This window comes from Cucumis sativus, chromosome 4 (genome assembly GCF_000004075.3).
Source record: "Cucumis sativus cultivar 9930 chromosome 4, Cucumber_9930_V3, whole genome shotgun sequence".
Classification (NCBI taxonomy): domain Eukaryota; kingdom Viridiplantae; phylum Streptophyta; class Magnoliopsida; order Cucurbitales; family Cucurbitaceae; genus Cucumis; species Cucumis sativus.
Genome location: NC_026658.2, coordinates 22,360,271 through 22,375,320, shown reverse-complemented (window position 1 = coordinate 22,375,320; position 15,050 = coordinate 22,360,271). Strand labels below are relative to the sequence as shown.

The 15,050-nt window shown below is 31.0% G+C and overlaps 2 protein-coding genes and 1 long non-coding RNA gene across 3 annotated transcripts; 1 reads left to right on the top strand and 2 right to left on the bottom strand.

Moving 5' to 3' along the window:
• Positions 1 to 3,455: 3,455 nt before the first annotated feature.
• Positions 3,456 to 4,389, bottom strand: LOC116403259. Its single transcript, XM_031883872.1, has one exon. It carries the CDS (start codon positions 3,955 to 3,957, stop codon positions 3,685 to 3,687), a length of 273 nt encoding a protein of 90 aa, XP_031739732.1. The 5' UTR covers positions 3,958 to 4,389; the 3' UTR covers positions 3,456 to 3,684.
• A 2,885-nt stretch (positions 4,390 to 7,274) lies between these two features.
• LOC101217669 (pentatricopeptide repeat-containing protein At1g79080, chloroplastic) lies at positions 7,275 to 9,987 on the top strand. Its single transcript, XM_011655680.2, has 2 exons — positions 7,275 to 7,698; positions 7,799 to 9,987. The coding sequence occupies exon 2, from the start codon at positions 7,918 to 7,920 to the stop codon at positions 9,616 to 9,618; it is 1,701 nt and encodes a 566-aa protein (XP_011653982.1). The 5' UTR covers positions 7,275 to 7,698; positions 7,799 to 7,917; the 3' UTR covers positions 9,619 to 9,987.
• A 1,803-nt stretch (positions 9,988 to 11,790) lies between these two features.
• LOC105435276 lies at positions 11,791 to 13,300 on the bottom strand. Its single transcript, XR_969310.2, has 2 exons — positions 12,838 to 13,300; positions 11,791 to 12,141 (listed from the first exon to the last, which is right to left on the bottom strand). It is a non-coding gene; the product is annotated as an uncharacterized LOC105435276 (long non-coding RNA).
• Between the last annotated feature and the right edge of the window lie 1,750 nt (positions 13,301 to 15,050).

Genomic DNA, 15,050 nt, shown 5'->3' with positions numbered 1-15,050 from the left:
TTTCTGTTTGTTAGAAAGTATTTTACAGATTTTACATATGAAAAATTAGGGATAAATACCATAATAATTCATTTTTTAAAAATTTATTACCAAAATATTGTTGTTTTGAAATTTTTTACGAAAATAGAGTTGATTTTGACATTTATTTAAAAAAAGAAAAAAGGAAGAGAGACTTACCCCTATTTAAATTTTAAAAAAATAAAAGAAGAAAGATGGCGGTCTATAACTTTCTTTTCTCACTCCATTTTCTTTCCAACCTTTTTTTTTCTATTATATTGTTGCAAAATTTATACACCCAAATTTATTTCTTTTTTAATTTCCTTTAACATCTTTACCAAATCTTATATTAAAATTATCAATTCTTCCAAAAAATTTCTATTTCAATTACATTAATTTTCAAATAGTTTTATCAATTAAAAATTATAAATAGATTTTTCAAATCATTCATGCTTGCTAAATTTTTTAAAAATGTTTTTCTACTTTTTAAATATTTGATAAATTTCAAATTATAAGTGTTTTAAACATATCGTTTTTAAATTTTAAATTATAAACGAGATAATTAATCTTGTTTTGATTTAATTTAAGTTTTAAAAATTTAGATCTTTTGTATTTTATTATATGATTTAGTTTGAATTTTAAATCTTTTGTAAATGGTAGGCAAAAATAATTCCACCTCTCCCAAAAACACACAAAACAAAAGTTCATACTAAATTATCCAACCACACCATAAAAAAATTTGTTTATCGAATAAGGTTGTCGAAGGTGGCTTTAGTTACCTTTTGAGTTATGTCGAGATCAATGATCTTATTGAGTATCCGGTGCTGGGATTAATGCCCTAAATCTTGTGATTTTGTAGTTTGTAATTGTATATATTATACAAACATTTTATTTATCTAATAAAATAAAGTGTGTTATTTTATTTGACATTTAGTTGTACTAACCCAGAAAACCATTAAACTAACATTCAATGTTATCTTATGTAACGTAAACATGTATGTGGAGACATACAAGTAGATCATGTTTAAATGATAACCTAAATGGTCTGTAGTAGATGGATAAGGCTGGATACTTTATTTTGGTGACACTACGAATACGGCATGTTTTGTAGTTGTTACAATTGTTCTAAAGTGCTACAAATGATTTGATCCTAATTATTCATGTCGAGACATTAGAGCATGAGTATTCTATACAAAGAGTTTGTATAAGATCGGACCATGAAATGAATAGTCTCTCTTATCAACATTGTTACTAGTTGAGACTACATTTTACCAAGATGACCATAGGTGACTTGACTTGATTCCTGAGTGAGTTGTGAACTCCCGCCTATGAATGCAGTCACTTGATTTGCATGGGTGAGAGTGACCTATATCGCCGACTCAATATGCCTACCATTTTGGGATTCGTTTGATTAGGGAGCTAGGAACACAACTACACAAGAAATAATTCACTCATTCTCTATAGATAGAGTAAGTAGAGAAATTGCTCTCTTAAGGGCTAATTCCAAGGCTTGAACAATGTGACGCCACACCCTCTTTTGACCCGAGAGGAGTTTAGTTATAGTGGGACTATAACTATTGTTCATTAGAGGGATTAGTGGTACTTAAGGAATTAGATGTAACTACAGAGACAAAACGGTAATTTTTGCCCTAACTGTACTTATGAGCAATTTGTGAAGGGTCATTGCACTGTTGATTGGTTATATCTAATGGACACAAAAAAATATCTACAGTAAGAAGAGTGCAACTATTGGTTTTTAGTGGAATGACTGATAGTTAATGAATAATGATTAATTTAATTAAAAAGTTTAATTAATTAATCTCACATCATTGAAGCTTTAATATGTAGGTCCTCTTGTTAGCTCAATAAAGATAAATAAAAATAAAATTTATTTTGGTTTAATTTGAATCGTTCAAATTGATTAAAATGAATAAATTGTATATGATACAATTAATATAATGTATTCGATACATTATAATATGAAGTTTTATGAGATAAATTAATATTTGAATATGATTCAAATAATAATAACATAAATAAGATTCATAAATAAACTATAGATTAAAAATTAATATGAATTAGATTCATATTAGAACTATAGATCATACGAGAAGATCTAAACAATTGGTTATATTATAGAAGATATAATATAAAATTAGTATTGTATAAGATATAATATAATTTGAATTTATATTAATATTAATTTAAATAAAAGAATAACTATGGAAGAAATAAAGTATTTTGATAACTTCCCTCCCCAATCTCCTCTTTCATATCTTTTAGTTAAGAGATGATATACAATTTCTCCGTAAATATTTTTCATTTTAAACAAAACAAAAACACAGAGCCCCATAAACTCTCTGTGTTTTTTTTTTATCTTGAAGATAACAAGAAAGATTGTGGTGTTCTGCTAGTGGTGTTCCTTGGGAGGTTCGAGACTTCTTGGGAGGTTCTACAAATGTTAATTTTCTTTTCTTCTTATCTTCCATAGGAGCATGTTTAGGTGTTTTCTCTGTGTTTCAAGTTGAATTTCTTTTGTCCGACGTTCACACGCTTCCGCTATGAGAATTTCATTCCTTCATCCGGTCAATAAATTTAGTGGAAGTCTGAGTTTTATCTTTAAGTAGGTTCAAACACAAATTCAGGGGAGCTTGTCTTTGATTAAATTTATCTTATAACTTTTAAAAGTGTGGTTGATTACTCATTTGAATCTTAATAATATTTCTTATCTTGGGTTAACAAAGTCGTCTCTCTGAATATTTTGACGAATTTTGAAAATTTGTATTAATTTTTCACTTTTTCACGTGATAAAATTTCCTTCAATGTCATCTAATTGATAAAATATTATCCACTTGTTTTCAAATGAAAGCATTCCTTCAAACATTAGAGTAACGAGGATAAAATAAGGTCATTTAAAAAATTAATGAGTGTTGCGAGTTACTACACAAATGACTTCATGTTCATTTCTTTGATTTGATTTTAAAATTGTTTAATATATTTTCTTACACAATGTTCAATTTTATGATTTAATTTAAAAATTGTTTAATTTATTTTGATATCCAACCACACCATAAAAATATCATATTTTATTTATTTCATTTTATCATCAATTTCAATGACTACGTAGTAATTTATTTTCTCAAAATTAAACTCATACAAATTGATCAAGTTTTATTTAATTAAAGTTGTACAAAACATTTATTTTAATTTTTAACTTGATAGAGAACAATTTAAATCAAAGTTATTTTGTGAAGTCGTTTTCCCTTTCTTTTATTATCTTTTGGTTGGTTTTTTTATTTTGCCATATCTATTTTTAAATTCGTATAATTTAATTTTAATTTCCATTTCCGGATTAATTCGTTTGAACTTTTTATGATAAAAAAGTAGTGTTAGATGACAATAAATCATTTTTATTTAAGATTTTTAGAATCTATCTAAAATTTTTGTGATAAAACGAATTTAAATCAACAAAATTAAGGTAGCGAAATCAAACTTCTAGAATAGAAATGTTGAGTTTTTGTCCTAACGGAATTCATATCAATTCCCCAACGTATATCCTTACAAACTACAAACTTATTACTCTTTGCCTGCTTATAAACCTCAAAGAGTAGCGATTCCTTAAGCTAGAGCAAACATCTCGCCGCTCCGATTCAACCGAACCGGCGCCCGGCGGAAGGATCGGCAGTATCACATCCCCTTCCCAGCTTCTTTATCATTAGCATCGCCGCTGTGATGCACCTGATTGGATGAAATTGATTGAGTAGCGGCCGCGGAAGATCGACCGTCAGAAGTATCTCGAGCAATTTTGTGTGCACTGGAAAACAGATCGACAGTATCGGAGTCCGCAATTTTCCCCGATTCGAGCGGCGTACCGTGCTTGTAAGCGACTCTTAGGGCTTCATCTTCGGATAATTTAGCTTGAGCAGTACCGTATGTTATATCGTCTTTGCTCTTCGCCATTATTGTTGATTCACTTCACTCCAGCACGATCTCTGTATCTCGTGATTAATATTGGAGATGACGGATTGGGTTTTGGAATTGGCGTATTAGGCGAATATGATGACACGAAGAAGAGAAGCCGCACGCTGAGTTATTGACAGGTACGTCTCATTGCGATGACTCGTTGCCTTCGTGTCTCTCTGATAATCCATAAGAATTTCAACAAACTGTTTTATTTTTTTTACTAAAGTTTAAAACTGACCAAAATAATAAAGGGAAATTGACAAAAATAGGCCAAAAATGGGGTAGATAAAGACTTTTAGGATTGATTGTAAAAATGTTGACATTTAGGACAAATTGGAGGTAAAATGACGAAAATACCCTCATTTCATGTTCAACCTTTCAATTTAAGAACCTGCGAGATGTGTGCGAGATGTTTACCAGATGTTTGCTTGATAAAATAATAATAATAATAAATTGTTTTAATTGTTTTATTTTTTTTAAAAATCCGAATATAAATTGTGTTATATGTATATATATTTGCATCTTAAATGTATCAAGTTGATTTAAGGTTGTTTTAGAGATGTTTCAAAGGATGTTAGCAATTTATTATTATTATTATTTTATCTCGCAAACATCTCGCAGACATCTCGCAGGTTCTTAAATTGAAATGTTTAATCTGAAATAAGGGTATTTTCGTCATTTCACCTTCAATTTATCCTAAATGTCAACTTTTTTACAATCAATCTTAAAAGTCTTTATCTACTCCATTTTTGGCCTATTTTTGTCAATTCCCCAATAATAAAATAAAATTCTAAGATCAACGCGAACGGTGGATTGAAATAATTTCATTATCCATGTTTTCAAAAGAGAGAATTATCAAAAATGATAAATTTGACCAATTATTTATAAAATATAGCAAAAAATTTACCTTTTTAATAAGCACATTCTAAACGCATATTTCTTTTATTAGAAAAGTGTTTTGGAATATGAAATTTGCCCTCAAAATTAAACGCACTACTCTTACTCTCTCCTATGCCTTTCTTTTTCTTCCTCTTCAACGACTACCAAATTAAACTTCGTTCAACACAATACCATTATTCTTGATTCAACACGAACACTTACTAGTCCCCAATTTTCTACCATCAGCACTCAATGCTATTGCATCGGTATTAAGTATGAAAATAAGTAAACATCGATTACTTTTATTCATTTTGTTTACGTACAAATTTTGCACTCTCGATTTGACACGTGATATTTTTTTGGTGGGATTAGAGCAAGGCTAAAAAAAAAAAAAAAAAAAAAAGAAGAAAGAATAAAGAAAGAGAACAATCATCCAATCTTAATCAGGAAAAGAATAAAAGGGTATGTTTAGTCGTAGACTTAACGACCGCATAGCTAAGAATCAACTCGATTGCTAACCTTAGATTAAAGATCATATGCTAGTGCATTAGTGCATACCGATTGTTAAATAGATGTTAATGACCACATCCCGGTGAAAAGTGATCGCTATATTCAATAGCAAGTAATCACATACCACAACATGGAAATCAATCACGTATCACATGTTATGAGATCACTGTGTCTAGTTGTATTTGATGACTCATCACATGGTACATGATCTCTAAACAATACGTAAGGTAAGCAACTGTTAAGTCATGACTAAATTACCCATGTTTGTTTTATGGGTACGATTAATGATTGTCCTCCTTCCTTTATTTCTCATTTTTTGTTTTCTCTAAACCCACAAAAAAACGTCAGTCTTTGACGCAATACCCTAGCAAAGGGCAGGTAAAAAGCAATTTGGAAGGGCAAAACTTGTCTCAAACTAAGATCATAGAGCTTGCACTGAAGCAAAGGAACTAAAGATGATTGATGTTTACTTAAAAAAATATTAAGAAAGAAAAATGATGGTAAATAACAAAAATTAATGAAATTATTTATAAAATATAGTCAAATTTTATTATATTTTATAAATATTATTATTATTATATTTTATAAATACGAATATTTTATAAAGAAAATAAAGGAAAGGACCAAGTCCTTGTTTGGCGCAAGGATTAAGGAGAGGGAAAATACTTCCCTTCATCCTCTTATTCTTCTTTTTCCTCATTTATTATCTATTTTTTCTACTTAATCCTTTCATTTTCCAACATAATTCATCCATTTTCCAATATAATCCTTCTCTTTCCTCATTTATTTCTTCTTCTCTCTAAATTAATCTTTTTATTTATTCTCTTTCCTAAACAAATTAGTCCCCCTCTCTTATTCTTCATTCTCTTTGTGCCAAATGAATTAGTCATCTTCTATAGACTTATCGTTTCTATGAACAAAAAAATTAATAAATGAAAGAAAAAATAAAAACAACAAATACATTTTTTTATTGTAAATATTGATGATACAAACTTTAAATACATTTTTTTATATATTATATTTACGGTACAATTTGAAGAAACATATTTTACATAAATGAAAAAAAATAATACAATTTGTTTATATTGTATATTGTATGTATGATCCAAATGTTTTTTAATACAAAATCAATTTAAAAATTAATACATATTTGCTGTGTGTTGGAGTTACAGCAGAAATGAAGTATAACATTATTTTAATACAATTTTTCGTCATTTTGAAAAATAGTACAAACAAAATAAATAAGTTTAGACAAACGCAAAAAAAAAAAAAATACAATTTTTTTGTTTGTATTTGGTTTACGAAAAATATTCCATAAACATTTCTCACATTGAAAACATATGTAATTCAATTTCTTTCTCATGCGGGGTTGCACTAGAAAAAAATAAATATTTACCATAAATTAAAAAAAAAGAACATGTTTTAATTAATGTATTAGATTAAAGGATTAAATTGAACTACAAATTGAAGACAAATGAAAAATTAAATAATACAATTTCGGTGTGAATTGAATTTACGATATAAATTTCATAAACATATTTTACATAATAAAAAAAAGTTAATACACTTATTTTGTGTACTTGATTTATTGTTAAAAAGAAAAGAAAAAACTATGGTACAAATGGAAAAAAAACTTTACTTTTCAAAGTATATTAGGTGTACATTACAAGTAAAAAAATATTTATCAAAATCAAAAAAAAAAAATCAATACAAAATTTATATGAACGCTTAAATTAACTAAAAAAATAAATTTAAATACAATTTTATGTTGTAGAGGTTTTAGGGTACGAACAATTTACACAAATGCAAAAAAATATTAGCACATTTTTTATTTTGTATTGGGTTTGTGAAAAAAAAAAAAAATTCCAAGAAAAAATAATTATGTATTTTTTATTATATTGGAGTTAACATATAAATAAAAAAATTACACAAATGAAAATAATACAATTTTTTTTTTCCAAATAATCATTCTTCCAAACAATAATTATAAATAATCTTCGTAATCATTTCACTTGATCCATCTCCTATCCTATCCTTTCCTCCACTTAATCCACCATTTTTCTTATTCCTTTCCTCCCTTGCTCATTTCCTTTCCCCAAATGGCCCTTTGAGAAAAACCCGCGTATTGTCAATGTAAGTGCGTGTTGTAACGCAATATGAAGGGAGCGTGAGATTCGAAGAGGGTTGGATAACGAGAAGTGGAGGGTCTGGTCGAGAGAGGAGCCAAGTCATTTGAACAAAAGCTTCACAAGGAAAAACGGGTTATCTATTACAAAACCCAACCACCCTAGTACTGAGATTTCAATTTTCAGCTCTTCAAGATTCATTGCTTTTCGAAGTCGAAGGGAGGTATTCGCTTTGCGATTGATTTCTCATTCACTGCATGTTATGGTTTTTTCAATCTATTTATCTTCTGCTTATAATTTCATTTGATTATACCGAGTTTTAGACGATTGAAGAAGTTCCTATAACATGGCGTTGATTTGAGAGTTCTGGTTCTGATATTAAATGCCAAAAAGAGAGCGATTCTTGTGAAGAAGTGGGATTCTTCTGAGTTTCTTTCACTCAATGGCGACTCTGCTCAATACAGTTTCTCCAATTACAAACCCGTCACCAGAAACCACAAGAAGAGGATGTGGGTTCTTTTCCCATATCCCAAATATCCAGAAGCTCTCACTTAACAAGGGATTTTCTAAAGTTTTAGCATCAACCCAGATTACCATTTCTCCAAAGGACACCATTTTCACACTTCCAAATTGGAAGATTGGGAAACTTGATCAAAAGAGTAAAGAACTTAGACTTAATGATGCTTTTTTTCATTTAGAGTTCATGGTTGAGAAGGGGCAAAAGCCTGATGTATTTCAAGCAACTCAGTTATTGTATGATCTCTGTAAGACATGTAAGATGAGAAAAGCTATTAAGGTAATGGAGATGATGATTGGGTCTGGAATCATTCCAGATGCAGCATCTTATACCTTTTTGGTTAGTTCTTTGTGTAGAAAAGGGAATGTTGGTTATGCAATGCAACTAGTGGACAAAATGGAGGAATATGGTTATCCTACTAACACTGCTACTTATAATTCACTTGTGAGAGGGCTTTGTATGCATGGAAACTTGACTCAGAGCTTGCAACTTTTAGACAGATTAATCCAGAAGGGGTTGGTTCCTAATGCTTATACATACTCTTTTTTGCTTGAAGCTGCATACAAGGAAAGAGGAGCTGATGAAGCAAGTAAGCTTTTGGATGAGATAATTGCAAAGGGTGGGAAACCTAACTTGGTTAGCTACAATGTTTTGTTGACTGGGTTGTGCAAAGAAGGTAGGACAGAGGATGCCATGCAGTTATTTAGGGAATTGCCTTCTAAGGGATTCAGTCCAAATGTTGTCAGTTATAATATCTTGCTAAGGAGTTTGTGCAATGAAGGGAGGTGGGAAGAGGCAAACGTGCTTCTAGCTGAAATGGATGGCGATGAACGATCCCCTTCAACTGTCACTTACAATATATTGATTGGTTCACTTACTCTTCATGGCAGAACAGAACATGCTCTTGAGGTTTTGGAAGAGATGATTAGGGCACGATTCAAGCCAACAGCTTCTAGCTACAATCCGATAATTGCTCGTCTTTGCAAAGATAGGAAAGTAGATCTTGTTGTAAAGTGTCTGGACCAAATGATGTATAGGCATTGCAATCCGAATGAAGGAACATACAATGCCATTGCTACACTTTGTGAAGAGGGTATGGTTCAAGAAGCATTCTCCATTATACAGAGTTTGGGCAACAAGCAACATTTCTCTACTCAAGAATTCTATAAAATTGTTATTACCAGCCTGTGTCGTAAAGGAAACACATATCCAGCATTCCAGCTTCTCTATGAAATGACAAAGTATGGGTTTACACCCGATTCTTTTACCTATTCGTCTTTGATCCGAGGGTTATGCATGGAGGGTATGTTGAATGAGGCAATTGAAATATTCAGTGTAATGGAGGAAAATATCAAGCTTGATACTGAGAATTACAATTCACTCATTCTTGGTTGCTGCAAATCTCGAAGAACTGATTTGGCCTTGGACGTATTCGAAATAATGGTTGGTAAAGGTTATCTGGCCAATGAAACGACATACACCATTCTTGTGGAAGGTATCATCCATGAAAAAGAGATGGATCTAGCAACCGAAGTACTGAGAGAGTTGCAACTGAGGGATGTTATAAATCAAAGCACAGTGGAAAGACTTGTAATGCAGTATGACTTAAATGAATTGCCATTGTGATAATTTCAGTTGACTTGCTACCAGCAATTGGAAACCTGGCAGACAGTTCATCATGAAGATCAAGTAATTGTTAGTATGACAAAGAGAAAAAAAAAAAAAAGTAAAGAAAAAGGTACTTCCACATCCGTCTCATCCCATATTTTGTTTGATCTTATTACTTTGTCTGACAACTGAAAGCTTGTGAATCTGACAAGAGGGTGCTGTTTTTTTTAGTTGCATTATTTACAACTGAGTACATGTTTTTTAGTTCACTATGCTTCTTATATGTACATAAAATTACTCCATCCAGTTCTTTACTTTCTCTTTCTATTGAGTTTTTTTGCCCATCTGTGGCCAATTTCATTCTTACAAAAGTTTTGGTAGTTGAAAGGAAACCTTATGCCAATGTGTTCTGGTTCCCAATTCCTGTCTCTTTATTGCTTCACATTCATAGAGTTCTCTAGACCTTGCCTTTAATGCCTGACGTTTTGAATTATGGTAAACAGTCAGATGAAAGTGAGGAAAGGGAAGAATCTAAGCTTTGAGATCAATGCATTTTAAGCTTGTAGGTGAGTTTCATTATGGGTGCAATAGAACTTGAAGGACATTTTAGTTTTTTTTTTTTTTTTGGGTTAAATTACAAGTTTAGTTCCTCAACTTTTGTGTTCCCCTTCCTAAACTTTTCAAAAGAGTACTTAGGTCCCTAAACTTTTAGTTTTGCATCTAACAGCCCCTAACAAATTTAAGAGTTTTGAAATTTAATTGAACAAGTAGATATGTAAGAATTGTATGCCTCATGAAACCACGAACTTTTTTCAAATTTTCACAAAATTTATCTGTTTTGAAAAATAGTTACCCGACGTGTTCTGATTTTTCTCCATCCTAACTTTGTTTGGAATGTAAAATATAATGAAATGAATCCTAAAATTAATATTTAGACTGTTGGTAACTTGAAAGGGGGAAAACAAAGCAATTTGTTCCACTAATGTCTTTTATATCTCTCAATAGAAGATTAACATGACAAGAAAAAATAATCAATTTACATTTCATAGGAATATGGTGACTATTTTATTAGAAACGTTTTCACTAGAAAGACAAGTAAGATTCAAGGAACCTATGAGCTGCGTTTTGTCAGAGGACAATAGACCCACTCATGATCTATTAAATGGATAGTAGTTTGATTGGTTCGAGTCCAAATCGTGAGATGTTTGATTGGTTTGAATCCAAATAGTGAGATGACATTCTCGACTTTCATCAAGTCATAGTTGGTTAAACTCAAAACAAAGTATTGAGGGTTTAAGATGACTTGCACTAACAGAGTATTGATCCAACATAATTCCGTCGTAGTCTTTGCATTCAAATGTGTTCCCTAAATAATCTTACTTTTCAATTATTCAACTATTTTATTTTACCAAATTCAATGTCAAATATAGTCATTTTTATATCTTCACTGCCTACAGATTATTCAATATGAATCTGATTCAATCCTACAAATTATACAACATTAAAAACTTAAAATCTGCGAAGATCAAGCTCATTAAACAACCTCGAACAGTCTACCAACAAAACTTGCAATTTACCATCAGGCAAATTCAGAAACAATAATAACAATAATAAAAAAAACAACAATTTTAGTTTGGTATTAATAAAACAATTTCCACGGTTGTTTTCTTTAACTGGATTTGTTCTATCAAGACGAAGGCACCTAACTATGTGGGCTAAGCTATTTTGCTAGATGAACATGAGATTCTAAGATTAGAGGTATACACTTTGAACCAATCGAGCTATGTACATGTTAGTGAACATAATACCTCATTCTTTTGAGTTATACGGGTTCTCCAACAAGCATATACCCTTGGTCAAGGACAGTTTTACATCCACTCTTCTGTTCTTGGAGATTACACTTCCAAGGCCACAAGTTCGACAAGTACATTACTTCCTGGGCCAAGTTGTGCAATGCTACGGGAAGATACCAATAGGCAAGTCTTCATAGCAGTGAACTCCTTTGTCAAGCCTAGGATGTGCTATCAAACTAAACAAAGTATTTTCAAGAGCACTTACTGAATTAACATGATCCGTTCACTCATCCTTTGGAACAAGTGCAAGGATAAGGACAAGAGTATTGGACAATACGTTTATAAGAGATAGGTTGCAGGTAAAATATTTAGAAGGTACCAATCGACACATTAACAGGGCAACACAATGATATTCAGTCTGAATAAAAAGGCTATTAAATTGCTGAAACGAGTTCGAAAAAGCATTAGAAGCACAATATAAGTTATAGCAAATCTTAAGCAAAAAACGAGTCAGAGCATATAGGTTTGTCCAAAGTAATAAAAACCACAGGAAATGGTGTAAAACTAACTTCATAAGAACAAAACTACAACCTCCACACCTTCAAGCAAATAATGCAAGACAACAATGGAGGTATTTAGCCACTCTCAGGAGAAAGCTTGATCATTTTCCTGTTATCTGCAACTACTTAGACCTCTGTCTCATCTTTCGGCGCTTTCTCTTGAGCCTCCTCATACGCTTCTTCTTCCACTGGCATTCACAACCCCCATTATAAAAAGTAAGAACTTATACCCAAAAGAAGAGGACGAAATCAAAATACATCTCAATTTACACATGATTTATGAGAAAAAACACATGAACAACCATTCACCGGAAGCATATGATAAATATTTAACTTATGAACTCAAAATTAAGATAAAAAAGGTAAAAATCTTCGAAAACACGAGTGTGAAGATTCCGAAGTACGGAAGGCAAAAACAAAAGAAAAAACAACAAAACGCTCGCGAATTCTACGATGATTTTATATAATCTTAACCCTTTAAACTTCGCAATATCGGGGATAAACATTAAACCTACACCATATTATGATATCGGCAGAAGGAAACCCTAAAATAAATAGGTAGAATTTGGTTTAGTAAGACTAAACAAAAGCAATTACGAAGTTACATACACATCCATCACAATGCTAGACCTAAAACACGAAGTATACTCTCGAACACCAAAATGCATCCCAGGATAACAGCAAAAAAAAAAAAAAAAACAACATAAATTGTTTTCAAAATCATAAACCCCAAAAACATTAACAAGTAATTTAAATGCAACCTCAGAATAACAAGTAGTAGTTTAAATCATCAAACCATACATACAACAGCGAGAAAATTGCAAAAGTTGAGAGAATATAATAAACTTAAGATAAAGAATACAAAGAGAATAAGGAAGATGAACCTTAGCTCTCATTATCGATGGCGAACAGGCTTGGTCTTAGAACAACAATAGCAGCGGAGGGTCGATCCTTCAGCCCTCTCTGGATGACGATGAAGAGTATAGGAAGAAACAAACAAAAATAAGGCGTATTCATATTTATAGAGGATATCAGAACCCTAAACCTTACTATCGAGTGTTGACGGAGTCAGAAGGTTATTTTAGTCTTTAAAATTATAAAAAGAATATTCATTTTAATTATGTTAAATCAATTATAGACGAACAGATTGCAACTATCACCATATGGTAAAAAAGAGCATGACATTACTTATAACCATACCCTTAAATTGAGATAACCACGTCCAATTTTAAATATATTTGTACATACACCATGTCTCTTGTAATTAAAAATATCAATTTCACAATTTATTAACTTATTACAATACTTTGGGATATTTAATAAACAAAAATTAAATGAAAGTGAAATAAAAAATTAAATGAAAGTGAAATATTTATTAGACACTCTTTAAAATTCAGGCACCTACTAGACACAATTATAGATTCACGTAAACACAATTATAGAAGTTTAAGAACGAAATTTGTAATTTAACCTAATATATCATTCATTATCTACTTTGAAAAGGCTTTCATATTTAAATTAAAATATATATATATTTTTCTCTTTGAAATGAGATTACAAAAGTTACATGCATATCAAAAAAAATGAAAAAAATAATATTAGTTATAAAGTATTTTTATTTAATTTAATATCCTTTAGTAAAAGTCATCAAATTGATTGTTGAAGTGTTGATTGGTGTTATAGATATTCACCGTTTGTTTCGATTCAATTTAAAGTTGAAACTACACCAAAAAAAAAAAAAAAAAGCATCTGAAACAACCTAATCGAGTATTCGATTAAACATAGGTTAAATTAATTTGTACATGAAGAATTAAAAAAAATGAAAAGATAAGTAACGGAAAGAACGTTAAGTCTAGCAGGGCCTCCACGCCACAAAAGAGTTTTGGTAGTCTTATAATGAACATAACATTTAGCATCGGTGGGCAAAAGTCCCTAAAACAAAGAAATTGAATTAGTAAAAAATAACAAAGATTCAAGTGGAAGGGGATATGAAACTGACCTTTTGGCTTAAATCCATAAAAAAACTCATTTCACGATTTAAGAAGAAAGTTGAATGGGGGAGAGAGAGAAGGGGAGAACGTATGCGTTGAACAAGAAATTTCGATCAATTAAATTTCGTCACGCCATCACAACAAAGTTATGATGATTATAATTTGATTGGATTTAGTTAGTCAAGTTTTTTCATATCCAGGCATAAATTTTAAGCCTGATGAAAAATTGGACCAAACAAGAGGGCCCGAGCCCGCCAAGAAAATGGGCCCAATCCATGTCAAGCCCAAAAGACAAATAGGCCCAAATCTAAGTCCATCAAGAAAATGGGTCCAAGCCCACTTAAAACCTATGAAGTTTCTCTATAAATAGAGAGTTTTGCCACTCATTTGAGGAGGTCTTTAGTTGAAGAAAGATTTGAAGCTCTGAAGTACTAAAACTCTGAAGAATCGAAGATTCAAACTTCTACAAGCTCTCAAGACGTGCAAGTTCGTATCAACCTCGAGATCAACAACTTCTGAAAGATTGAAGACTTGGAAGGTTAAACTTTCATTGGATTTCAGAAGATCAAAGTTTAAATCGACTTACAACAACAACATTCGGAAGACCGAAGATCAAGAAGTTCTAAGTTTTAACTTGTATTCGAGAGAAAATATCAAATGAGTAAATACTAGAGATTGTAATCACAATATTCATCAATATATCAAAGTTCAATTCCATGAATTACATCTATTCAAAATCTCGTGTGAACAGTAAGATCATTACTAAAAAAAAAAAGAAAACAAAGAGCAGAACCACAATGAACGAGTGAAAGAGATAAGAATGAAGATGGTGAAGAAACCCTAGGTGGCACGTAAACACTTATACTTGTATATTTAATTGTATATGTGTGTATATATTTTTAAAATAAAGCGGTTCAATTCGATTTTTAAAATTGGTTTAATATCTTAATCGAATTGAACCGCATACAAAGCAGTTTCAATTTAACACAAATTGAATTGAACTGCATGCATTTGATTTCAGTTCGGTTGCAATTCGATTTGTCAATTGATTCGATTTTCAACTACTTTTTTAACACCTAAATTAGTGTCGTATATGAAGTGTTGGT

Excerpts from the sequence above, each read along its gene's own strand:
- LOC116403259 (XM_031883872.1), bottom strand. The coding sequence starts at position 3,957 with ATGGCGAAGAGCAAAGACGATATAACATACGGTACTGCTCAAGCTAAA.
- LOC101217669 (XM_011655680.2), top strand. The coding sequence starts at position 7,918 with ATGGCGACTCTGCTCAATACAGTTTCTCCAATTACAAACCCGTCACCA.